Source organism: Saimiri boliviensis, chromosome 1 (genome assembly GCF_048565385.1).
Source record: "Saimiri boliviensis isolate mSaiBol1 chromosome 1, mSaiBol1.pri, whole genome shotgun sequence".
Taxonomy (NCBI): domain Eukaryota; kingdom Metazoa; phylum Chordata; class Mammalia; order Primates; family Cebidae; genus Saimiri; species Saimiri boliviensis.
In genome coordinates this window covers 230779519-230806637 of record NC_133449.1, presented here as the reverse complement: position 1 = coordinate 230806637, position 27119 = coordinate 230779519, and the positions used below count along the sequence as shown (strand labels likewise).

At 37.3% G+C, this 27119-nt stretch overlaps 1 protein-coding gene across 1 annotated transcript in view; it reads left to right on the top strand.

Annotated features, from left to right (window-relative positions):
• The window catches only part of SCAMP1 (secretory carrier membrane protein 1), a 118070-nt gene that overhangs the window by 44300 nt on the left and 46651 nt on the right, over positions 1-27119 (top strand). The window contains exons 3-5 of the mRNA XM_003920816.4: positions 18954-19052; positions 20232-20340; positions 23124-23252. Of these exons, the coding sequence (XP_003920865.1) occupies positions 18954-19052; positions 20232-20340; positions 23124-23252 (337 nt within the window). The remainder of the gene's footprint in view (positions 1-18953; positions 19053-20231; positions 20341-23123; positions 23253-27119) is intronic.

Here is a 27119-nt window from a genome sequence, read left to right as displayed (position 1 = left end):
CCATCTCCTGGATTCAAGTGATTCTCCTGCCTCAGCCTCCTGAATAGCTGGGATTATAGGTTTGTGCTACCACACCCGCCTACTTTTTTGTATTTTTAGTAGAGATGGGGTTTTACCAGGTTGGCCAGGCTGGTCTTTAACTCCTGGCCTCAAGTGATCCGCCTGCCTCGACCTCCCAAAGTGTTGAGATTGTAGGTGTGAGTCACTGTGTCTGACCCCAGGGTTTCATCTTACGTTGTACATGCTGTAGTTTTGGACAAATGTGTAAAGACATATATCCGTCATTATAACATCTTACAGAGTAGTGTCATTGCCTTACGAATCCTCTGCGCTGTACTGATTCATTCCTCTGCCCCTTTGCAGACTCTGGCAACCACTGATCTTTTTACTATCCATAGTTTTCCTTTTTCACAATGTCATATAGTTGGAATCATCCATTATATAGCCTTTCAGATTGGCTTCTTTCACTTAGTAGTATGCATAATAACATTCCTCCATGTCTTTTCATGGCTTATTAACTCATTTCATTTTAGTGGTGAATAGTATACCATTGTCTGGATGTACCACAGCTTATTTAGCCATCCACAAACTCAAGGACATCTTGATTACTACCAAATTTTGGTAGTGATGAATAAAACTGCTATAAATAACTGTATGTGGGTTTTTTGTATGGATGTAAGTTTTCAGTTCCTTTGGATAAATACCAAGGAATAGAATTACTGGGCCATATGGTAACAGTATGTTTAGCTTTGTAAGAAACTGCCAGACTTTCAGTTTGTACTATTTTGTACTCCAACCAGCAATGAATTAGAGTTTCTATTGCTCTACATCTTTTCCAACATGTGGTATTATCAATGTTTTGGATTTTGGCCATTTTAACTGGTGTGTAGTGGTATGTCATTGTTTTAGTTTGCATTTCTCTGATGACATATGATGTGGAGCATTTTTTTTTTTTATACGCTCACTTGCCATCTTTGTATCTTCTTTTGGTGAAGTGTCTGTTAAGGTCTTTTGTCCATTTCTTGATAGGTTCGTTATTGTTGAATTTTAAACAGTCTTAACATTTTGGATAACAGTTCCTTATTAGATGAAAATATTTTCTCCCAGTCTGTGATTTGTGTTCTCATTCTCTTGACATTGTCTTTTGCATAGCATTAATTTTAAGGAAGTCCAGCTTTTCAATTATTTCTTTCAGGGATCATGCCGTTGTTCTATCTAAAAAGACATCACCATATCCAAGGTCAATTAAGTTTTCTCCTGTGTCACCTTCTAGGAGTTTTATTGTTTTGCATTTTATATTTAGTGTGATCCATTGATTAAATTTATTTATTTATTTTAGTAACAGGGTTTTGCTGTGTTGCTCAGGTTGGTCTTAAACTATTAAGTTCAGGGAATTCTTCTGCCTTGACCTCCCTAGTAGCTGGGACTATAGGCATGTGCGTGGCTTCTGTGATCCATTTTGAATTAACTTTGCTGTAGCACCATTTGTTGAAAAGACTGCCTTTATTCCATTGTACTGCCTTTGCTCCTTTCAAAAATCAGTTGACTGTAGTTATGTGGGTCTATTTTGGGGCTCTCCATTTTGTCCTGTTGTTCTGTTTTTCTAATTTTTTGTCAATACCATACTGTCTGGATTACTGTTAATTTATAGTAAATGAACTCTAGTAGTGTCAATCTTCCAACTTTATTGTTCTCTTTCAATATTGTGTTGGCTGTTTTGTTTTGTTTTTTGCCTTTCTGTATAAACTTCAACATTAGTTTGTCAATATCCACAAAATAACTTGGGATTTTGATTGGAATTGCATTGAATCTATAGATCAAGTTGGGAGAACCTGACATCTTAACAGTATTGTCTTCCTATCCCTGATCATGGAATATCTCTTGTTTTTCTTTGATTTCTTTTATCGGTTTTGTTGTTTTTCACATATAGAATGTGTACCTATTTCATTAGATTTATGCCTGTTTTACTTTGGGGGGCACTGATGTAAATGTTACGGGTTTAATTTGAAATTATCCTTGTTCATTGCTGTTACATATGAAAGTGATTGGCTTTTGTATATTAACTTTCTATTCTGCAACCTTAGTATAATTTATTAGTTCAAGGAGGTTTTGGTCAGTACCTTTGAATTTTCCATATAGATGATCTTGTAATCTGTGAACAAAGATGTTCTTATTTCTTTTTTCTTGATCTTCATACCTTTTTTTGTGGGGTGTTATTACATTAGTTAGGACTTCTAGTACAGTGTTGAAAAGCAGTGGTGAGTGGGGATATCCTTGCTTTGTTCCTAATCTTAGCTGAAAAGCTGCTGGTTTCTTACAATTTAGTATGATGTTAGCACTAGGCTTTTTGTAGGGGTGTTCTTTATCAAATTGAGGAAGTTCCCCTCTATTCTTAGTTTGCTGAGAGTTTTTATTATGAATGGGTGCTGGATTTTGTGAAATGTTTTTTTCTGTATTTACTGATATGGTCATATTATTTTTCTTTTTTAGCCTTCTTCAGTGAGTTTTCACAGATTGCATTTTCCAAGGCATTGGTCCATTTCTTGTAGGTTATCAAATAAGTGGGCATTGAGTTTTTCATAGTATGTCTTGGTTATCATTTTAGTGTCTATGGGACCTATAATGATGTCCCTTCCTTCATTTCTGATATTAGTAATTTGTGTCCTCCCTTTTGTTCCCTGATAGGAGCCTAGCTAGAGGCTTATTGAATTTATTGATCTTTTGAAAGACCAGGTTTTCATTTTGTCAATTTTTCTGTTGATTTCCTGTTTCTAATTTCATTGATTTCTGCTCTTAATGTCTTTTCTTCTGCCTATTTTGGATTTAATTTGCTCTTTTTTTTTTTCTAGTTTCCTAATGTGGAAACTTGGAGTATTGATTTTAGATCTTATCTAATATATGCACTCAGTGCTATACATTTTCCTTTAAGCTCTGCTTTCACTGCATCCCACAAATTTTAATTGTACGTGTACATTTTTTCCACTTAACTCAAAATATTTTAAAATTTCTCTTGAGATTTCTTCTTTGACTCATGTTGTTTAGAAATGTCTTGTTTAATCTCCACACATTTTGGGATTTTTCAGTTTTCTTTGTGTTATTGATTTCTCATTGAATTCCTTTGTGGTTTGAGAGCAGACACTATTTCAATTTTTTTTTTTTTTTTTTTGAGACGGAGTTTCGCTCTTGTTACCCAGGCTGGAGTGCAATGGCGCGATCTTGGCTCACCGCAACCTCCGCCTCCTGGGTTCAAGCAATTCTCCTGCCTCAGCCTCTTGAGTAGCTGGGATTACAGGCACGCACCACCATGCCCAGCTAATTTTTTGTATTTTTAGTAGAGACGGGGTTTCACCATGTTGACCAGGATGGTCTCGATCTCTCGACCTCGTGATCCACCCGCCTCAGCCTCCCAAAGTGCTGGGATTACAGGCTTGAGCCACTGCGCCCGGCTACTATTTCAATTTTTTAAATTTGTTAAGGTGTGTTTTATGTTACAGAATATTTCTGTCATGGTGAATGTTCCATGTGAACTTGAGAAGAATATGTTTCTGCTGTTGGATGAAGTGGTTGATAGGTGTTAATTATATCCGATCAATGTATGATATTGCTGAATTCAGCTGTATCCTTAATGATTTTTTGCCTGCTAGATCTGCCCATTTCTGATTTGAGTGGTGTTAGAGTCTCCAACTATAATAGTAGTTTAATCTGTTTTTTCTTGCAGTTCCATTAGTTTTGCCTCTTGTAGTTTGATGCTGTGTCATTAGGTGCAAATGCATTAAGGATTGCTATGTCTTTTTGGAGAATTGACCCATGTCTGATTATGAAATGCCCGTCTTTATCTCTAATAACTTTCTTTGCTTTGAGTCTGCTTTTTCTGAAATTTTTTTTTTTTTTTTTTTTTTGAGACGGAGTTTCACTCTTGTTACCCAGGCTGGAGTGCAATGGCGCCATCTCGGCTCACCGCAACCTCCACCTCCTGGGTTCAGGCAATTCTCCTGCCTCAGCCTCCTGAGTAGCTGGGATTACAGGCACGCTCCACCACGCCCAGCTTATTTTTTGTATTTTAAGTAGAGACGGGGTTTCACCATGTTGACCAGGATGGTCTCAATCTCTCGACCTCGTGATCCACCTGCCTCGGCCTCCCAAAGTGCTGGGATTACAGGCTTGAGCCACTGCGCCCGGCCTCTGAAATTTTTAAACTAGTGTTAGCGTACATTTTTCTGTTTACTTCTAATTTATATGTTTATTTACTTTTAAATAGACAACATGTAGTTGGGTCTTGTTTTTTGATCATCTCATAATCTATCTTCTAGTTAGTACCTTGAGACCATTGATGTTCAAAGTGATTATTGGTTTAGTTAGATTAATATCTACTATATTGTTTGCTGTTTTCTGTTTGTTGCCCTTGTTCTTTTTTGTCTCCTACTGTTGGTGGTTTGTTTTGTTTTGAGGCAGTGTTTCACTCTTTTGCTCAGGCTGGAGTGCAGTGGCTTGATCATAGCTCACTGCAACCTCCACCTCCCAGGTTCAAGCAATTCTCCTGCTTCAGCCTCCTGAGTAGCTGGGATTATAGGCACCTGCCATCACACCTGGCTAAGTTTTGCATTTTTGGTAGAGGTAGGGTTTCACCGTGTTGGCCATGCTAGTCTCAAACTCCTGGCCTCAAGTGATCTGCCTGCCTTGGCCTCCCAAATTGCTAGGATTACAAGCATGAGCCACTGTGCCCAGCCCTCTTGGTGAATTTAATAGAACATTTTTTATAATTATAATTTATCTCCTTTCTTAGCACATCAGTTAGTGGTTGCCCTAGAGTTTGCAATATACATTTATAACAAATCCAAACCTATAGACAAATAACTATACTGTTTCACAGGTAGTGTGAGTACCTTATAATAACAAAATAATCTGATTCCTCCCTCCCATCTTTGTATTATTGCTGTCATTCATTTCACTGATATATAAGTATATACAAAAGTATATATGTGTATATATGCACACACAAGATATTTGCAGAAGAACCCATAATTGAATATATTGTTGCTATTATTGTTTTGAACCAACTGTTTTCTGTTAGACCATTTGAGAATGAAAAATAAGACATGGTGTCTCATGCTTGTATCTGCTTTGAGAGGCCAAGGTGGGAGGATTGCTTGAGGCCAGGGATTCAAAACCAGTCTAGGCAGTGTGGTTATATTCCATCAAAATCCTGTCTCTACAAAAAAAAAAAAAAAAAAAAAAAAAAAAAGCCAGGCATCAGCCCAGCGTGGTGCCTTACACCTGTAATCCCAGCACTTTGGGAGGTTGAGGCAGGCAAATCACTTGAGATCAGGAGTTTGAGACCAGTCTGACCAACATGATGACACCCTGTCTCTACCAAAAATACAAAATTAGATGGATGTGGCTGTACACCTGTAGTCTCAGCTATTAGGAGGCTGAGGCAGGAGAACTGCCGAACTCGGGAGGCAGAGGATGCAGTAGCCAAGATTGTGTCTAGGGGATAGAATGAGACTCTGTCTTAAAAAAAAAAAATGAGGTGTGTTGGTGCATGCCTGTTGTCTTAGCTACTCATTCAGGAGGCAGAGGCTACAGTTTGCTATGATCATGCTACTGTGCTCAAACCAGAGTGACAGAGTGAGACCCTGTCTCAAAATAAAAATAAATAAAAAGTTTTAAACTTCATCCGTTTCTTGTATGTAGCTCATGCTTTCTTTATGTGGATCCAAGTTTCTGACCTATATTCTTATTGTCTCTACGGAACTTAAAATATATATATTTAAAACTATTTAATAGTTCACTGCAGCCTTGGCCTCCCAGGTGGATGGGACTACAGATGTGCCACCATGCTAATTTTATTTTTCTAGAGATGGGGTCTCACTGTATTGTCCAGGCTGGTCTCAAACTCCTGGGCTTAACCAGTCCTCTTGCCTCAGCTTCCCAAAGTGATGGGATTACAGGTGTGAGTCACTGTGCCCAGCCTTTTAGTTTTTTTTGATAGTCTGACATGATGTACTCAGTAAAAGGAATTGCTGTAATTAAGTCTTTAGTTGTGTGGTGCTAAGGTGTTGTGAAGTGCTCTGTAGTCTCTTGATTTGGTCTCAGTCTTTTATTGAGTCTATGAACTTCGCAAATATTTCGAAGTTGTTTTCTTCTTTCTTAGATGGGACAGAATGGCTAGAGTGGGCTGGACTTGGGTATTTCCCGTCTTTCAGTTGAGTTAGGCTCTGATAAGCCCCAACAGGTTAAGCACTGGTTAAATAGTTTCTCCTGAGGGCAGGCCTTGTTAAGAACAGAGTGCTCTGGTGTTTTTCAAAATGGTTCTTCCCTCCCCCCTCACCAAACTTGTTGGAAGAAGGGGATTTTTCTCCTCATGTACTGTGGTTGAGTTTCTGGAGATAAAACCAAAGTGCGAAAGTGCGAGAGGACTCACCATATGAATGGGTTCCCCTGTAGATTTTAATTCTTTGTGCTGTCTTTGCTGAGCCTCCAGCAATTTCTTCTCTTTTTTTTTTTTTTGAGATGGAGTTTTGTTCTTGTTGCCCAGGCTGGAGTGCGGTGGCACGATCTTGGCTCACCGCAGCCTCTTCCTCTTGGGTTCAAGTGATTCTCCTGCCTCAGCCTCTTGAGTAGCTGGGATTACAGGTATGTGCTACCATGCCTGGCTAGTTTTTTTTTGTATTTTTAATAGAGTTGAGGTTTCTCCGTGTTGGTCATGCTGGTGTCCTTGGACCCAGCCTCCCAAAGTACTGGGATTACAGGCATGAGCCACTGTGCCCAGCCAGCCTCCAGCAGTTTCTTAATTACACTTAAGGTTTTTCTACCCAGGTAATGGTTCTCACAGTGGTTTCTGCTAGAGAGCTTTTGTTCTGGTAAGTTGTTGCTCCCTGGATTTACCTGTTTCTCCAGTCGTGAGGCAGTAGTTTGTCCTGTATCCTCACATCTCTTAACGATCCAGAATGAGTTACTGATTTTTTTTTTTTTTTGAGACAGAGTTTTCACTCTTATCACCCAGCTGGAGTTCAATGGCGTGATCTTGGCTCACTGCAACCTCTACCTCCCGGGTTCAAGCGATGCCCCTGCCTCAGCCTCCTAAGTAGCTGGGATTACAGGTGACTGCCACCATGCCCAGCTAATTTTTGTATTTTTAATAGAGACAGGGTTTTACCATGTTGGCCAGGCTGCTCTTGAACTCCTGACCTCAGGTGATTCACCTGCCTTGGCCTCTCAAAGTGCTGGGATTAACAGGCGTGAGCCACTGTCCCTAGCCTATTTTTATTTTTATTTTTACTTTTTTTTTTATTTGTAGAAAGAAAAAAAGAATAATAAAAAGAATAAAGAAGAGGAAGAAAGAGAAAGAGGAAGAGGGAGAGAGAATGGGGGTATTGCTTTGTTGCCCGGGCTAGAATGCAGTCTAAATATGGGTGTGCCTATAATTGTCCTTAATAATGGAGACATGAAAGAAAATGAGGGAAGAGAATAACAAACAAGGAGCCAACCAACATTTCGTTTAAACTTCTAAGTTGATATGATGTGGTACTGATAAGAATGTATATTTTGTGTATTTAAAGTGGAGAGTTCTATAAATGTTAATTACATTTACTTGTTCCAGATCTGAGTTCAAGTCCTGGATATTGTTGTTAATTTTCTGTCTCATTGATCTGTCTAATATTAATGTTGAAGTCTCCCACTATTATTGTGTGGGAGTCTAAGTCTCTTTATAAGTCTTGTATGTCTGGGTATTCCTGGATTGGGTGCGTATATATTTAGGATCTTTAACTCTTTGTTGTTGCGTTGATTCTTTTATCATTATATAATGTCCTTCTTTGCTTCTTTTGATCTTTGTTGCTTTAAAGACTATTTTATCAGAGGCAAAAATTGTAACTTTTGCTTTTTATTTATTTATTTTTGCTCTCTGTTTGGTTCGTAAATCTCTCTCCATCCCTTGTTTTGAGTCTTTGTGAATCCTTGAATGTGAGATGGGTCTGGATGCAGCATACCGATGGGTTTTAGTTTTTTGTCCAAATTGCCTGTCTGTCTTTGAATTGGGGAATTTAGTCAATTTAAATTTAGAATTAATAATGATATATGTGAGTTTAATACTGCCATTTAATATTAGCTGGCTATTTTGCCCATTAGGTGATGTAAATTCTTCATTATATTAATGTTCTTTACTTTTTGGTATTTTTTAGAAAGGCTGATACTGTTTGTTCCTTTCTATGTGTAGTAGTTCTTTCAGAAGCTCTTGTAAAGCAGGTCTGGTGGTGATGAATTCTCTGAGTGCTTGCTTGTTCACAAAAAACTTTATTTTTCCTTCACTTATGAAGCTTAGTTTGGCTGGATGTGAAATTCTTGGTTGAAAGTTCTTTTCTTTAAGGATGTTGAATATTGGTCCCCACTCTCTTCTGGCTTGTAGGGTTTCTCTGCTGAGAGATCTGCTGTAAGTCTGATAGTCTTCCCTTTGTGGGTAACCTGACCTTTCTCTCTGGTTGCCCTTAGTATTTTCTCCTTCATTTCAACCCTGGTGAATCTGACGATTATGTGCCCTGGAGTTGCTCTTCTTGAGGAATATCTTTGTGGTGTTCTCTGTATTACCTGGAGTTGAATTATTATCCTGCCTTCCTAAGTTGAGAAAATTTTCCTGAATAATATCCTGAAGCGTATTTTCCAGCTTGGATTCATTTTCTTCGTCACATTCAGGTACACCTATCAAGCGTAGATTAGGTCTTTTCACATAGTCCCATATTTCTTGGACACTTTGCTCGTTCCTTTTTATCCTTTTTTCTCTAATCTTGTCTTCTAGTTTTATTTCATTGAGTTGGTCTTCGACCTCTGATATCCTTTCTTCCGCTTGATCAATTCGGCTGTTAAAACTTGTGCATACTTCACGTGGTTGTCGTATTGTGTTTTTCAGCTCCATCAATTCACTTATTTTCCTCTCTAAATTCTGTATTCTTGTTGACATTTCGTCAAACCTTTTTTTCAAAGTTCTTAGTTTCTTTAGATTGTGTTAGAGCAAGTTCTTTTAATTCACAGAAGTTTCTTATTATCCACATTTTGAAGCCTGCTTCTGTAATTGGAACACACTCGTTTTCCATCAAGCCTTGTTTCGTTGCTGATGAGGAACTGGGATCCCCTGCTACGGGAGAGGCATTCTGATCTTGGGTATTCTCAGCCTTTTTTGACTGTTTTCTTCCCTTCGTTGTAGATTTATCCATCTGCGGTCTTTATAATTACCGCCTTTGTAATTGGGTTTCTGAGTGGACGTCCAACTTATTGATTCTCAGCGCCGAAATCTGAGCAACCCACTGCGCCGACTAAATCAGCGGCGTTAAGATTGACGGTGCTTTTCTGACTCTGCACCAAGAACCAACGCTCTGAGGCGCTGGCAAAACCGCCTCGCTGGTCACAAGAGTCGCGCTGGCGACCTGTGGGGCTCCTCCGCTGGGAATCTCCTGGTGCGTGAGCAACAAGAATTCATGTGAAGGTGTGGCGTCCTCTCGTTCTTTGCATTTTCACTGGGAGCTACAATCCCGAGCTGCTAGTGATCAGCCATCTTGGATCTCTCCCGAGTTACTGATTTTTTAGTTTGTTCATCTTTTAACTTGTTAGGGTGTGGTGGTAAATTCCATACTCTTTATACGTGACACTGGAAACTGAAAGTCCCCTTTACTTGCTTTAATTTTTTTTTTTTTCAGAGTAAAAACCATGAGTCTTTAAAATAGCGTTTAATCTTATAACTGATACTCTTTTTTTCTTCATCTTATCACACCCTCTTCCTGTATATTCCTGTCTAGCACACTGATTCCTCACATATTCCATGCATTCTCCTGACTTTGTACTGGTTCTTAGCACTGCTTAAAATGGTCTTACCTCAGATGGGTAATCTGCAAGGCTTACTTTCTCACCTCCTTAAAGTCTTTGTTCAAACATTGACTTCTCTAATCACCTTTTTAAATTTATCCCCAGTCATCCTGTATTCGTGAACTCTTCACTCTGGTCTTTTTGTTGTTGTCCTGTAAAATTGATTGCCTTTTAAGATGCTTTAGAATGTATTTGTTTAATATGTGTATTGTTTATCTTCTGTTGCTAGAATGTAGCTTTATGGGATTAGGGGTGTTTGCCTATTTTGTTCATTAATATATTCCACTTCCTATATACCTTTGTCGCCCATTGTAGTTGACCAATGAATGTTTGATGAATGTATGAATTAATGTGTATGATCACATTTGTTCCTTTATGTTCCTTTATCTATTTGGAAACTCCCATACTGGTACATTTCTTCTTTCCTATTACACACTTCCTTCCCCAATTATTCTAATCTTTAAAAGCCTTATTTTAAAGTGATTTGTCTCATAAAATTATCTCTTTGTCCTGATTCTGAGAATAGTATGTATAACTTTCAGCACTCTTAGTAACAAGGGAATCTATGTTAAGCATAGCCACAGTCATCTCTGCTGAGTCAGAGGCTGTTAGTGAGTGAAAGCTGCAAAAAGTTTCAGGATTCTTTTGGCAGTTTAAGTGAAAGAAATACAACAGTGTTTTATAGAAGCTGTAAACTTTGTTGCCTTAGAGGGGAGTTCACAAATTTTAAGGTGTCTAAGAATCACCATGGGGAGTTTGTTAAAAATGGTAGCTTGTTTAAAGTACAAATTCTTTCTCCTTAATCCCTGAGGTTCAGAATCAATAGGTTCATAGTAGGGCCCAGAGTTTGCATTTCAGTAAGTACCTGGGGTTTGTGATGCTGGATGTCCATGAATATAAATTAAGTAACATTCCTTTTGACCTTGCATATGCTTAGGATATTTTTTGGCTCAGATATGGAAGAGAAAGAGCTGGAGAAAGCAAGAAGAAATTTTCTGGAATAGGTGTTTAGAATGTGGGATAAAACCTGGAAGGAGAAAATATATTTGCTTATGCATAACAAAGGCCACTCATGAACTTCCTGTGCCTTGAAGAGACCTGGAGTAGTCAGTTATTTCAAGTGAATCACCCTTGGAATTTCCAGTGCAGAGAGCTCACTATATTATAGAGCAGTCCATCCACTATTGTATAATCATGATTATTATAATGTTTTTAATCCTCTTGAGCCAATATATTTTTCTATAATTTTTATCTGTTGGTCCTAGCTGTGCTAAAGCCACACAGAAGAGGCAAATGTAGTAAGGTAATTTGTGTGAAAATATAAAAGAATTATAACCCCTTAATTTTCTAAGAGATATTTTAACATGTAGTCTTTTCCCAGTTTGTGAAATTTCATCTATCCACGGGATGAGGATAATAAAGCCTTGCTCGGCTAGACTTTGTTTTTGATTCTGCCTCTGGGGTCAGTTCTCTCATTCTCTTCCTGATCTGTTCCAGTTTCGTTCTTTGTCTCCATCTCTGCACTCCGCTTTTCTCAGTACTTCAGGTTTTTCTCAGGTGCAGCCAAAGTAGTAGCAGACACAGTTCTAGGTTTGTCAGAAGAGCTTATCTTACTGTAGTACATTTGGTTGCAGTGGAGTGTTTTCTTTTTCCCTGCCAGTAGATTGGCTTTCCTTCTGTGTTTGTTTGGAGTTTTTGCCAGTGTAAAGTGAAGATGATATACTATGGAGCATCCAGTGAGAGAGAGAGGTCTTCTTTTTTGCATCTCAAATTTTTCTTCTGCTATCATTTTGTTGTTGTTGTTATTCCTAAAATAGAAGTTCTTTTAGAGAGGGTCTATTTCTAGTAATTTTTTCAGTATTTATTGTTTCATCTTGGTTCTCAAACAGCCCCTCTGGTTGGATTTAGAGTTCTACATTAACAGTTATTTTCTCTCAGCCATTTAGCACATTATCCTTGAGTTACCATTGTTGCTGTTGAGAGGCCAGCTCAGTCTTAGGATCTTAGGTGAAATGATACAACATGGTTTATAGGTGACATTCCTTTGTGTGGGAATTATCTTTTCTCTTTTTTTCTTGCAGTTTTTAAGGTTTGCTCTTTCACTGTGATGTATCTGAGTGTTATTTATTTTTTAAAATTTGGTTTGTGTTTTAGAGTTTTGAATCTGAGAATTAGTGTCTTCATATTCTGTTTTTGAACATTGACTCTCATTCATCTTCTCTGTTTTTTTCCTCTGGACCTCTTAGTTGTACATTAGACCTTCTCAATAGTCATGTCTTGTACGTTCTCGTTTTTTTCTGATTTTTTTTTATCTCTGTGCTGTGTCACACAGAAAACTATAGTTATATTTAGATTGACTTCCATTCCTTCATTATTTTATCTGCGTATAGTTTGCTGTTCAACTTTTTAAATTAAATTTATAACAAAATCATTATTATAGTTTTTGTTTCTAGAAATTCCATATATATCATTTAAGAAGCTGTTTGGCCAATTCTGATGGTCTCTTCTTAGTCAAACTTTTATTACTCTCTTATTTCTTTGTATCTGATAATTCAGGTATATATTCAGGTCTTATTTAGTAGTTTGCTTTTTCTGTGAACCCTTGTGGCTTGTTTCTGCATACATTTAAATCATAAGCCAAAGTTACTTGGAACTTTATCTGTGTTAATTTCCTGAAGCCTGGTGTATTAGTTCTCACTCTCCTAATAAAGACATACTCGAGACCGGGTAATTTATAAAGAAAAAGAGGTTTAATGGATTTACAGTTTCACATGGCTGAGGTGAGACTTACAATCATGGTGGAAGGTGAAGAACAAGCAAAGGCATGTGTAGCATGGCATCAGGCAAGAGAGCTATGTGTAGGGGAACTACCCTTTATAAAACCATCAGATGTTGTGGGATTTATTCACACTCATGAGAACAGCATAGGAAAGAGCCACCCCCATCATTCAATTACCTCCCACCAGGCCCCTCCTATGACATGTGGCAATTATGGGAGCTACAGTTCAAGATGAAATTTGGGGGGGGACACAGCCAAACCATATCACCTGGTTTTAATGTTTGTTCCTCTACTTTTGCCAGATGTCTGAGGTCACTACCAGCCTGAGAGCCTTTTCAATGAAAATTAGCAGTTGGATTATCTTGTCTATGTGGGTAGTATGAATTCTGACACGAGATCTGCAAATTGGTAGGTTTTTTTTTTTTTTGAGACAGGGTTTTGCTCTGTTGCCCAGGCTGGAGTGTAGTGGTGTGATCTTGGCTCATTGCAGCCTCTGCTTTCTGGGCTCAAGCTATCCTCCTGCCTCAGCCTCCCAAGTCCAGGCATGTGCCACCCACACTTGGTTAATTTTTAAATTTTTTTGTAAAGCTGAAGTCTCACTGTATTGCCCACACTGTCTCAAACTCCTGGCCTTGAGTAATCCTTCTACCTCAGCCTCCCAAAGCGCTGAGATTACAGGTGTGAGCAGCCATGCCTGGCCATTGGTAGGTTTCTGATTAGGAATTCTCAGGGAAGATTTCCCATTTTTCTGCCTTTTACATCCAGAATTAAGGACAAAACATGGAGATATTCCCATCTTTTTGTTGTTGTTCTTGTTCTGCGAAACTGCCTTTTTCTTACTCATCTACTGAAACGGTTGCTTTTTAGAGACTCCTGGCTTTCTACAGGGATCTTGTCTATCCCTTACCTTGTACCAGCTCCAAAGCTTTGTCTCTAGTTTATTAGTGCAAGATGGATCACTAGTAATTTGGTGAATGGCATGGCATCAAGGCTTTTCTTTCTTTGGCTTTAGTAGTTCCTGATTTCTTGCCTCCCAGGATTTCTTGTTGCCTTAGCTGTGTAGTTACAATATTATTGAAGTAAAGTTTGGTTCAATATTTTAGGTGTTATGTACTAGAGGGGATCTCTACATATGGGTGATCTGCTGTGTTGTAAGAAATGAAAATCTTGAGTGGTTTGTTACAGATAGAGACACACACACACACGTACACATGCTCATCTGTGCCAAAGCAAAAAGCTGGAAATGAACTAGGAACCATCATGAGAATAGGTATTTAGTAGTGATGAAAAAAGGTCAACCTCTAGAACTCTACTTGGCTTGAGATGGCTAATCCAGTATGTTGTGGCTGAAGAAATTACTGGGTCTTTAACATCTACAGATGTGAACAAATTATCAGGATAATAACTACAGATTTATATCAGTGCTATTAGAGATTTGTGGTTCTCCAACATTTCTCATCATTGCTATACCACAAGCAACTATGGCCTTAAATATTTCAAATTAGTAGCTCTAACCCTACCTTCCTTCTTATCTAATTTATTGTATTTAATACTTTGTGTTATTTAAAATAATACAGCATTTATAGCAAGGTTTCAGCTGGGTGCATTCTTGGCCAATTTATTCTGTTTTTCCTGAAGCATGCTGCTGCCAGGCTGATTTTGCCAGGCATTTTATTAATATCTGGTCATTGTTCTATTGTTAGTGCTTATTAAACCAAGATGACAGGATTTTAGGGTCATGCATTTTCTTTTTTTTGCTAAGGGAAGTTCTTTGTTACTGATTCAGATAACAATTCTAAATGCCATGTGAACTTGGGACAATATATGTAAGAATTATTATCTCACTTAAGGTACCAGGAGCTCTTTTTCTCTTTCTTATTTTGTTTTTTCAACTTTTTAAGTTCTGGGGTACATGTGCAGGATGTGCAGGTTTGTTACATTGGCAAACGTGTACCATGGTGGTTTGTTGCACAGATCAACCCATCACCTAGGTATTAAACCCAGCATCCACTAACTATTCTTCCTGATGCTCTCCCTTCACCCCATCCTCACCCCCACCCCCTAACAGGCCCCAGTGTGTGTTGTTCCCCACCATGTGTTCATCTGTTCTCATTGTTCAGCTCCTACTTATGAGTGAGACCCTGTAGTGTTTGATTTTCTGTTCCTGCACTGGTTTGCTGAGGATGCTGGCTTCCATCTCTAGCTGTGTCCCTGCGAGGGACATGATCTCATTCCTTTTTATGGCTGCATGGTATTCCATGGTGTATATGTACCACATTTCCTTTATCTAGTCTATCATTGATTGGCATTTAGGTTGATTCCATGTCTTTGCTATTGTGAATAGTGTCAAAATAAACATACGTGTGTATGTGTCTTTGTGGTAGAATGATCTTCTTTGGGTATATACCCAGTAATGGGATTGCTGGATCAAATGGTGTTTCTGCCTCTAGATCTTTGAGGCAGAAACATTGTCTTCCACAGTAGTTGAACTAATTTATACTCCCACCAACAGTATGAAAGCATTCCTTTTTCTCCACAGCCTCCCCAGCATCTGTTGTTTTCTGACTTTTTAACAGTCTGCCATTCTGGTTGGTATGATGCATTTTTTTAATGATCAGTGATGTTGAGCTTTTTTTCATATGTTGGCCCCATGAATGTCTTCTTTTGAGAAGTGTCTGTTCATGTCTTTTGACCACTTTTTAATGGCGTTGTTTTTTCTTGTAAATTAGTTTAAGTTCCTTGTAGACTTTGGATATTAGATTTTTGTCAGATGGATGGATTGTACAATTTTTCTCCCTGTAAGTTGTCTGTTCACTCTGCTGATAGTTTCTTTTTGCTCTGCAGAAGCTCTTTAGTTTAATTAGATCTAATTTATCAATTTTGGCTTTTGGCATTTTTGTCATGAAATCTTTGCCCATGCCTATATCCTGAATGGCATTGCCTAGGTTTTCTTCTACGGTTTTTATAATTTTGGGTTTTACATTTAAAGGACCATTCTTTTCTAATTGGAGAAGTTAGGATTGATTAGCTTTGGTTTTTCTGCCCATTAATATGAGATGTTGGGTACAGGGGAACAAGCAGTTAGAAAAGAGAATTTGTAATTATTTTAGTGACAAAAGATTATAATGGAGACTTAAAAAATACAAGAAAATTCTCTTAATCCCACTGCTCGGAAATAATCCCTATTAACATTTTGATATATTTTCATCTTATTTTTCTATATGAAATTGGGGTTATATTGTATATACAGGTTTGTTTTATAACTTGTTTTTATCACTTATTTGTCCAGGCTTCCCCATCTTATTACATATTCTTTTAGAACTTTTATTTTTTTTGAGACAGAGTCTTGCTTTGTCACCAGGCACCAGGCTGGAGTGCAGTGGCATGATCTCAGTTCACCGCAACCTCTGCCTCCCGGGTTCAGGCATTTTTCCTGCCTCAGTCTCCCAAGTAGCTGGGACTACAGGCACGCACCACCATGCTCAGCTCATTTTTTTTTGTATTTTAGTAGAGACAGGGTTTCACTATATGGGCCAGGATGGTCTGGTCTCGAAATCTTGACCTCGTGATCCGCCCACCTCAGCCTCCCAAAATGCTGGGATTACAGGCATGAGCCACAGCTCCTGGACCTTTAGAACTTTTAAATAGCTGTATTATATATTCTCATTATAGATTTATCAGTTTATACATTTCCTTGTTGTGTTGGATATTTGGGGTTATTTGTAACCCTTTGCTTTTGTAAGTAAAGCTGTAGTGAGCATTCTTGGCATACATACATTTGCAAATATCTTGGATTATTTCCACAGGATATTTTTAAAGACCATATATTCATAGTACATGGGGTATATATGCTTCTATGGCTCTTGAAACATAATGCCAAATTGTGCTCCAGGATTGCTACATGTGCTAGTTTATAATCCCACTTTTCACTGTGTGAGAATATCCATTTTACCACATCTTTTTCAAAATGTAGTGGTAATCCTATGATAATAATTATTTATTTTAAAAATAATTAGGTAAAATTTGCATTTCTTTGATTACTAGTGAGGTTGAAATTTTTTATATGTTTAATTTTCTTTTGTATTTTGTAAGCTGTCAAGGGTTTTTAAAAATGCGGGTTTTTTTCAGTAACGTGTTTATTTTGTATTAATTTGTACCTAGTGAAATATATTAACTAATTGTTGTATATGTTGCTTCTTATTTAGATTTTGTCATCTAATCTTACGAATGCTGTGTATCATCAAAGTTCTAAATTTTATGTAATCAAATATGTTACTTTTTTATTATGATTTCTCTCCCCAAGTCTTCTCTGAATGTTTAGAATGACTTTTCTTAACGCCAAGATTAGATAATGCCCTCTGGTCCATAGAATGTATTTTAGTGTCTTTTGTCTTCTTGTTTTTTGTCTTGTTTTTTTTTTTTTTTTTTTTTTTTTTTTCATTCAATTTTTAATCCATTTGGAATTTTGTTTAGATACAAGGATTTTGTTTTTTCCTCTCCCAATTTAAATAATTCTCCCAACAGCATTTATTGACAATTCTATTTCCACTGATTTTCTTGGTCACTTTAATTTTCATATGTACCACCATTGTGTATATTGTGTAAATCCCAATTTTGGAATTATCAGAGTTTATATTTTTCTATCTCATGGTTTTGAAATGGTATACGATTGTTTTTGCACTTCTTGATTACTAGTGATGTTACATGTCTTTTCACATGTTTATTGACCTTTTTGTATTGCTTGTTCAGATCTGTGGCTAATTTTTCAATTAGTTTGTATTTTCATGGATTTGTAACAATTCTTTATATATTCTAGTTAGCAATTTTCTGTTCTATGTATTACAACTATGTTTTCCTAGTCCATGATTTGACTTTTAAATTTTTTGTTATTAAATTTTAAGGTAATTAATTTTGTCAATCTTTTGTGGTTTGTGGGTTTTCTAGACTTAATTTGACAGATGCTTACTGAACATCTATGCTTCAGGCACTATTTTGGGTACGTGGGATATATCATAAACAAAATACGCAAGATTTCTAGAGTTCACATGCTAGAAGCTCAAGAAATACTCACTAAAAAATTCCATGAGCCGGGCGCGGTGGCTCAAGCCTGTAATCCCAGCACTTTGGGAGGCCGAGGCGGGTGGATAACGAGGTTGAGAGATCGAGACCATCCTGGTCAACATGGTGAAACCCCGTCTCTACTAAAAATACAAAAAATTAGCTGGGCATGGTGGCTCGTGCCTGTAATCCCAGCTACTCAGGAGGCTGAGGCAGGAGAATTGCCTGAACCCAGGAGGCGGAGGTTGCGGTGAGCCAAGATCGCGCCATTGCACTCCAGTCTGGGTAACAAGAGCGAAACTCCATCTCAAAAAAAAAAAAATTCTATGAATTTTTTCCTGGAACTTTTTAAGTTTTGCTTTTTCAGTTTTAGGTCATTAATCTACCTAGAATTCATTTTTGTATGTGATGTGAAGTAAGAAATCTAGTTTTGTTCTTTTTTCCCTGTGTAAGTAACCAGTTATTCAAGTACCGTTTATTGATTAACACATTATTTATTCACTGTTTTGTAGTGACACCTCTGTTGGGTATCAAGTTTCTTCATTTGTGTGGGTTTGTTTCTGTGTCTGTTTTGTTCATTGGTACATTTCTCTGTCTTTGCGTCTGTATTACACTCTTAATTACTATGGTCCCATAATAAGCCTTGATATTACAGGTCTTCCTGCTTTGTCTTTAAAATTGTTTGACCTATTTTTAGTTCTTTCCTTTTTTTTTTTTTTTGAGACCAAGTTTCACTCTGTAGCCCAAGTTGGAGTGCAGTGGCGTGGTCTTGGCTCACTGCAACCGCTGCCTCCTGGGCTCCAGCAATTCTCATGCCTCCGCCTCCCCAGTAGCTGGGATTACAGGTGCCCGCCACCACACCTGGCAAATTTTTGTATTTTTAGTAGAGACGGGGTTATTACTATGTTGGCCACACTTGTCTCGACCTTCTGACCTCAGGTGATCTGCCCACCTTGGAAAGTGCTGAGATTATAGGTGTGCACCAATGCGCCCAGCCTCTATTTTTTACATATGGCATCCTGGAGGAGAGTGTTTTTGGTGTAGTGTTAAAAGTAGCAGCCCAATTGTAGAGTTGAAAAATGAATGAGTTGGAGAAAATAGAGATGGAGAAATTTCATCAGCTCTTTGCTACACACTTGACTATGAGAGGCAGGGGATCAAGAGAGACAAAATTTTGGACTTTATTGATATTATACCTTTTGAAATAAGTTAAAGTTGGTTCTTTGTGTTACATAGTTTGTCCTTCTCTTAATCATTCTAGCCTCCACCAGGCAGCGTGAAGATGCCTAATGTACCCAATACACAACCAGCAATAATGAAACCAACAGAGGAACATCCAGCTTATACACAGATTGCAAAGGTTAGTTCATGTTAATTGTATATCAATAATGTTTGCTTTCAGAATAAAAATAATTCTTTATATGGTTACATTTCTGTTGCTTAATTTTTAAGTCACTTTGAAGTCTGGATTTGCTGTCTTGTCATTCATCAAATACTCATTTCTCTTTATCAGCTTAGAACATTTGCTTTATTCCATTTTATTAGGAATTATTGAATTTGTGTATTATCTTGGTCTACAGTTGTATAGTGAAATTTTTATTGCCTTTGGTCTCACTTTTTAATGCAGACTACATTAAGGTAAAAGTGATGAAATAATAGATATTGTTGGGAGAGTGTTATAATGATAAAGTAACAGGCAGTGTTAGGAAGTAGAAGTTGGCACAAATCTGAGAAAAAAGATTAATAAGATGCCTGATAACATGTAAGGGCAAATTGAGTCATAATTTCATATTCACAACCTTTCACCTCATTCTCCTGTAACATTTAAGATACTATAAAATATTCTTGCATTGGCAGCCTTACATATCATTTAATTTGATTTATAGGAGCCAGTTCAGTTGCCCTTTTATCTGTTGTCTGTTTTCCTCAGCTGTTCCCATTGCCTCTGTTCTTCACTGATTTATGCGTAGAGGTCATCTTAATTTCATTTTCCAGATTACCTAAGGTTTCTGACTACTTTTCCTAAGCGCAGTTTTTCCTGTCCTAATGGAACCAACATTCCCACTGAGGCTTTTCTTTTCTTTTTTTTTTGAGGTGTGATCTTGGCTCATTGCAACCTCCGCCTCCCGGGTTCAAGCAATTCTCCTACCTCAGCTTCCCAAGTAGCTGGGACTACAGGCTCCCGCCACCATGCCCAGTTAATTATTTTTTAGTAGAGACGGAGTTTCACCACGTTGGCCAGGATAGTCTCAAGCTCCTGACTTCGTGATCCGTCCACCTCGGTTTCCCAAAGTGCTGGGATTACAGGTGTGAACCACCCCACGCCTGGCCCCACTGAAGGTTTTTAGAGTTCAAAGACCAAATGGACCAAATTTCCCATAATATTTTCTGTTAACTATGATCTTCAGTAAATTCCTGTACCTTGGAAGCACTTTTGAATTAGGTTTCTCTCATAGTAGAGAAGTAGGAATCAGTATATAAATGTTAAAATATTTTATACTTCTGACACTGTATTCACTTACTGATATTTTTTATTTAGGAACATGCATTGGCCCAAGCTGAACTTCTTAAGCGCCAGGAAGAACTAGAAAGAAAAGCCGCAGAATTAGATCGTCGGGAACGAGAAATGCAAAACCTCAGTCAACATGGTAGTATCCAAAGAAATTTAAAACAAAAATAACTTTTAAACACTTTACATTATATCTATACTAGCTCCTGGGTCACTTTGACTTGTGGATGAACCCTGTGCTGTTTTCCTGTTCTAATAAGGAGATCAGACACAGGAGATTGCCTGCTTGAAACTCTGTAGCCCTCTGATCTTGGCTGATTTGCATAGTCTTTTGTTGATAGGGTAGAACAGTGTTAGCCTCATCACACAGAAGGTGAATGTGAATATGATAATTTTGGTTTATTCTAAGGCCAGGAGCCTTTGATTCTGCAGTTAGACCCTCCTTGGTTCTATTCAACCCTTCTGAGTACATTTGCATGTACCCTACATTTGACTCTTACCTGATTTATTCAGTTCAGTTTTCATATTATCTGCTCCAGTCCTCACAAGTATTTTGTCAAATCATGTTAGAAAAATTGGAAACTTAAAGTATTCATATGGTGCCAAAGAAATAAGTGGTGAATTGTTTGCAGTGAATTTCATTCAGTTTGTGCCTGCCAAAGATCCCTTCGAAGGAGTCTCTTAGGGAAAGCTAGCATCTCGGGTAAGAAAAGATGAAAGAGCTAGATAACTCATTGTTAGGATGTCTGGGATAGTGATGCAGTGCAAAGCTAGAACAATAACAATATATGGAACTACTATGTCTTTTTATCTTAGAATGTGTAAGTAAGTCTAGGGCCGGGTGAGGACACATTTGTCCTGGGTCATTTTCTTGCTTGCAGCAAGAGGTAGCATCTATAGAAGGAGAAACTAAAAAGTTTAACTGGGACCAGTGTTTCTGAAGTACGTGTAACTAAAATCTGTCTTAATTCTTTAGCACTGGCAAATACAAACTATTTTTATGAGAGATGTTTCAGTAAAGGCAGTAACAAAGAGTAGGAAATCAACAATTAGACTGCTGTATGTTAGTGCGTTTTAGTATTTTCCCCCTCTTAACTCATACTTAAATCCTCAATACAATCCTGTGAAGGGTGGTACAGTTTTTATTTTCATTTTACAAATGTGGAAACTAAGGCTTAGAGGAGAGAGTAAGTGCCCAAGGCAACTTTGCCAATAAGTGGCTAGCCACTTGTGGTTCCAGAGCCTCTCTTCTTTACAACTGTTCACTGCTTCTTCCCGAATAGTATGAGATTTGTATGGGAAATGAACTGTATGAAATTTGAGTAGTATGATAAATGGAACAGAGGAGACTCCTTGGGGAGAATCAGAAATAGGTCATTGTTATTTGTACTGGTCTGGAAAAAGTACATAAAATTGAATTTTTAAAAATTGTGGGATATAACATCTAAAGTTAGGAAATGGCCTTAGGTGCTGTTTTTACCTCTTGTTTTTTATGCTTTGACGTCTTTTTATTTCCCCCACCATTTTTCAAGTCTTACCTTTAATCTGATTTCTTTATATTGACACATTTTTTTCCCCTTCACGATTAGAATTTGCTTTTCTCTGAGTTTTTTTATTTTTTATTTATTTTTTTTATTGTTTTTTTTTTAGATGGAGTTTCGCTCTTGTTACCCAGGCTGGAGTGCAGTGGCGCGATCTCGGCTCACCGCAACCTCCGCCTCCTGGGTTCAGGCAATTTTCCTGCCTCAGCCTCCTGAGTAGCTGGGATTACAGGCACGCGCCACCATACCCAGCTAATTTTTTGTGTTTTTAGTAGAGACGGGGTTTCACCATGTTGACCAGGATGGTCTCGATCTCTTGACCTCGTGATCCACCCACCTCGGCCTCCCAAAGTGCTGGGATTACAGGCTTGAGCCACTGCACCCGGCCTTCTCTGAGTTTTTAAAGAGGTTCTATATTTCCTCAGCTTCCTTATCATGACTGTTTCATGTTTTCTTTGATTTAGGGTTTTCGTGCATGTATCTTTTGGATATTATTTTTTTCCCCAATTTTGAGTATTCTAAATTTGATTCTTTGATATTGATTTAATCTTGGACTTAACAGAAAACTTGAAAAAATTAGAAGCTAGTCTCTCTCCACCTGGATTAGGAATTGTAACAGAATTATATTTAAAGATTTAAGATGCTAAGGAGAAAATTGAAGTTTAAAAACTGGATGGCCTTTTCATGCCAGCCAAAGTCTTGGGACTTTGTGAAATAAATCTGTTTTAGGGCAGAAGCACTGGATATCTGCTTTCTTTATGTTTCTTGTTTTTTCTTTTTCATTTTTTTTTTTTTTTTTTTTGAGACGGAGACTTGCTCTCGTTACCCAGGCTGGAGTGCAATGGCACAGTCTCAGCTCACCGCAACCTCCGCCTCCTGGGTTCAGGCAATTCTCCTGCCTCAGCCTCCTGAGTAGCTGGGATTACAGGCACGCGCCACCATGCCCAGCTAATTTTTTTTTTGTATTTTTAGTAGAGACGGGGTTTCACGATGTTGACCAGGATGGTCTTGATCTCTTGACCTCGTGATCCACCCGCCTCGGCCTCCCAAAGTGCTGGGATTACAGGTTTGAGCCACCGCGGCCGGCCTGTTTCTTGTTTTTTCTATACATAAATGGTTCCTGCTAAACATGATATGATATGGCATGGGAAAATTATTTTACCATCTAATGTGCTATAAGGTGATGATATTCTGAGAAAACTTAAAAAAAATTTTAAAGCTTGTCTTTCAAAGTTCTAGGAATACAAAGATACAGTATTACAGTTTTTCTAAACTTTTATTAAAATAACAGAGTTTTTCTTTATTATGAAACCAAAAATAAGAATATCACATATTTGTTATAATGTAAATAACTTTTTCTTTTTTTACAAAAAATTTACAGGTAGAAAAAATAATTGGCCACCTCTTCCTAGCAATTTTCCTGTGGGACCTTGTTTCTATCAGGATTTTTCTGTAGACATTCCTGTAGAATTCCAAAAGACAGTAAAGCTTATGTACTACTTGTGGATGTGTGAGTATACAACAATTTATATCTTTGCTTAGAATTCATATTTTTGTTGTCAACATTCATATTTTTATTTCAAAGATAGTATAATAAACCAGTCTGCTTGTTCTATATATAGAGCTTAATAATCATGATTTCAGAGTGAAACACATCATATTTAGTTACTTCAGAATTGTACTGTATGTGACAATGTAAGTTCTTGGCTGAGAAAAATCTCTATATTGAGAACTGGCATTCTTTTGAGGAGAAGACAACTTCTCTGTCACATGGGTAAAATTTTGTAAGATTCTTTTTCCTTGAAAGATGATGTCGAGGCATGATTTGCTTGGAAAAAATTATGCATACTAATTTTTTGCAGAGGAAGGTCATTTAAAAGAATACTGTTAAAGTTAGGTCTTAGAGCTATTTTTAAAAAGAGGCATAAACTTATTATATAAACTAAGTGTTCTTTTTATAGCTTTGAGTAGAGTTTACTTGTTTTCAATTGCAATACTGTTATAATTGAAAGTAATACAGGACATTTTATTGAATGGAACATTAGGATATACATTTGGGGCTGTGATGCTCACATCACTTTGGGTATAATTACAGCTCATGGAATACTAAAAATATATCAAGCTGTTAACAGTTTTGCTGTGTGTGCATAGACCTCCTACTTACTCTGTTTCATTTTTATTTTCTAACAGTAGTCTCAGCCTTATTTGATATGTCAGAAGCGGAGGTAGCTGTTGAGGGTTCTCACATGCGCAACATCTGGGTTAGTGGATAATTTGTAGGATACATTCTGGATGGAGGAAATTTGCATGTTTTTACTTTATGATTAATGAGACTACCTCCCCCTTCCTTAATGGATGAGATAACTTTCCTCAAAATCTTTTAGGAGCATTCTTTATGTATGTCAAGTGCTTTTGGAATATGAGAAATGGTTCCTAATAGATAGTCTACTTTTAACTCTTTTAGTTTTTTTTTTTAAAGATATTTTTGATCTAGTATCTTTTGCTGAATCATCAGTGTCAGTAGTATATATTTTTAATATTAAATGTCTGATTCCATATATGTACATGCAAACTCTTAATATAGTATATGCATTTATATTTTATATATGTGTATATTTTTTAAATGGGCAGAAATTGGCCTAGCATTTAATTAATTTATTTATTTTGAGACAGATCTTGCTCTGTCACTTAGGCTGGAGTGCAGTGGGGCAACCTTGGCTCAATGCAACCTCCGTCTCCTGGGTTCACGTGATTATTTTGCCTCAGCCTCCTGAGTACCTGGGACTACAGGCATGTGCCATCATGCCTGGCTAGTTTTTGTATTTTTAGTAGAGACAGGGTATCACCATGTTGCCCAGGTTGGTCTCAAACTCCTGGCCTCAAGGGATGCCCCCACCTTGGCCTCCCAAAGCGTATGAGCCACCATACCCAGCTGGCCTAGCATTTTAGATGTGTTTTTTGACATAGTAAAAAAAATACAAATATATATTTTTTGAGATGGGGTCTTGCTATATTGCCTGGGCTGGACTCAGACTCCTGGCTCAAGAGATACTCCTACCCCAGTCTCCTGAGTAGCTAGAACTAGGAAAATATTTTTTTGGTGGAGGAACTGGGTGTTGGAAGAAAATTAGGCAAGGAATTTAGTAAACAGAGATTAAAAGGGAGGGATGGTTAATTTTTAACTAACTGCTTATTAACTATCAATGCTGATTATTTCACAATAGATCTGTTTTGTCTTAGAAATATATCACTTTCTGAGTCGCTCAGAAATAACATAGTTGATCGTAGTTTTCTCTAGCCCTGTCTATTAGGCATGTCTGTCAACTGTATTCAGAAGGCTCATGATTCCAGTTAGGGTTCTGTTTTGAAGAAGCATTATCTGGAACAAAGTAATTATTACTATTACCAGCTTAGTAATGTGCCTACATTTTATAGAATATAGCCTGTTTTAATACATTATTTTTAGGACATATTAACCTGTTGTTGATTTGGGGGTTGACTAATGCTTTCACACTCAGCCTCAATGAGAGCTAATATTTACCGAGGATTTACTTTTTGTGTCAGGCACAGTTCTAACCACTTTATATTATCTTACTATATTAAATCTTAGCCACACTGTGAGGGAAATACTATATTGTTTGGTTTTATAGATAGGAAAACTAAAACTTAGAGAATTTGAGTAACTTGTTCAACATTACGTAAGGAAGGAGGTGTGTATAGATTGACTAAAGAGCCCAGAGTCTAGATATCCAACTTCTACCATCTACAAAGAAGAAAGAATCCAAATGAAGAGATAATTTACATTTTAGCCTGAATGTGATGAAGATATTCTTTCAAAAGTACTTTATCTGAAGCAAATAATTTAAACTATAAATGAAATGAAGCAGGTAGAAATATTATGAAATGAATCTCAGCCTCTTTGAGTGTACGCTTGAATTAAAAAGGAAAAAATAAAAATAAGCCAGCTACATTAAAGACCATTTAGTGAAGATATTACACTGTTATAAAGTTATTTATGTTAGGTGTCTGTATTGTAATTCAGGACTTATTAAGAAGAATATTATAATAATGGTTGCAAATTTAGGTCATCTAATACCAGATTTGAATGCTTAGTGAAGAAAACTGGAATTTTATATGAAGGAGAGTTGTTCAACTTTTAAATCACGTAAACAAAATGGCCCAAAGATTTATTTATGTTTTGCCTACTCTTGGAGTCTCCAACATTGATATATCACTCACTTAAATTGGATTGAAATGAGCAGTATGGAATCATATTTTACACTTACCTTACCTTTCTATATGTTTTCTGAACTCTGCATAAGTGAACAGACTGTTCAGTAATTAGTCTTGGACATCTTAGTCTTCATTGGGATATAAGTAAATGATTTATTGATCCTGTTTCATAGAAAACATTTAGAAAAAATTTCGTTACACAAAATTAGATTGATATTTTCATCTATACTTGGAAGAATTTTCATGAACTTTAAAGCATAAGTATACATGTATTTTATCTTTTTTTCAGTGGATTAATAAATAACCTAATTTGAAAATTGCAATTTAAGGTAGAATGTTGTTAAGGTCTAAAACTTTTTTTTTTGAGTAGGAGTTTCACTCTTGTTACCCAGGCTGGAGTGCAATGGCACTATCTCGGCTCACCGCAACCTCCGCCTTCTGGGTTCAGGCAATTCTCCTGCCTCAGCCTCCTGAGTAGCTAGGATTACAGGCACGCACCACCATGCCCAGCTAATTTTTTTGTATTTTTAGTAGAGACGGGGTTTCACCATGTTGACCAGGATGGTCTCGATCTCTTGACCTCGTGATCCACCCACCTCGGCCTCCCAAAGTGCTGGGATTACAGCCTTGAGCCACCGCGCCCGGCCCAAGGTCTAAAACTTCTTAAGGCAGCCGGATGCTATGTAATGCTGCAGAGTAATAATTTTCTGTTTCACAATCTTTTCAATTCTGTTTTTAAGATCTTAATACAACTACCCTTATTTTAAGGCCAAGGGTTTTGAGTAAATGTATTATGAGCAAGCATTCCTGAGAGTTAAAAATCCTAATGGGACCAGAGTAATGAGTAAGAGTGTCTCTTTTGTGATAGAATTGAATGAAATTTTAAAGTTGAAAGAGCTGTGTATTTCTGTGGCTGAAAAATGGAAGCTTACAGAAGTTAACTGGCAGGCTTAATATTAGATGATTACAGTCTAAGTAAAGTAACTTCATCTGGAGCTCTTTTTTTTTTTTTTTTTTAAACTCTAGAGTTTGTTTACTTACCTAGTAGTTAGGTAAGAGCAAATTTAGGCATCCTAAAATGTGTGTTTATATTCCTGTTTCATTAATTATTTATTTGATTTGTAAAGAGATCTTAAAGTTTGTG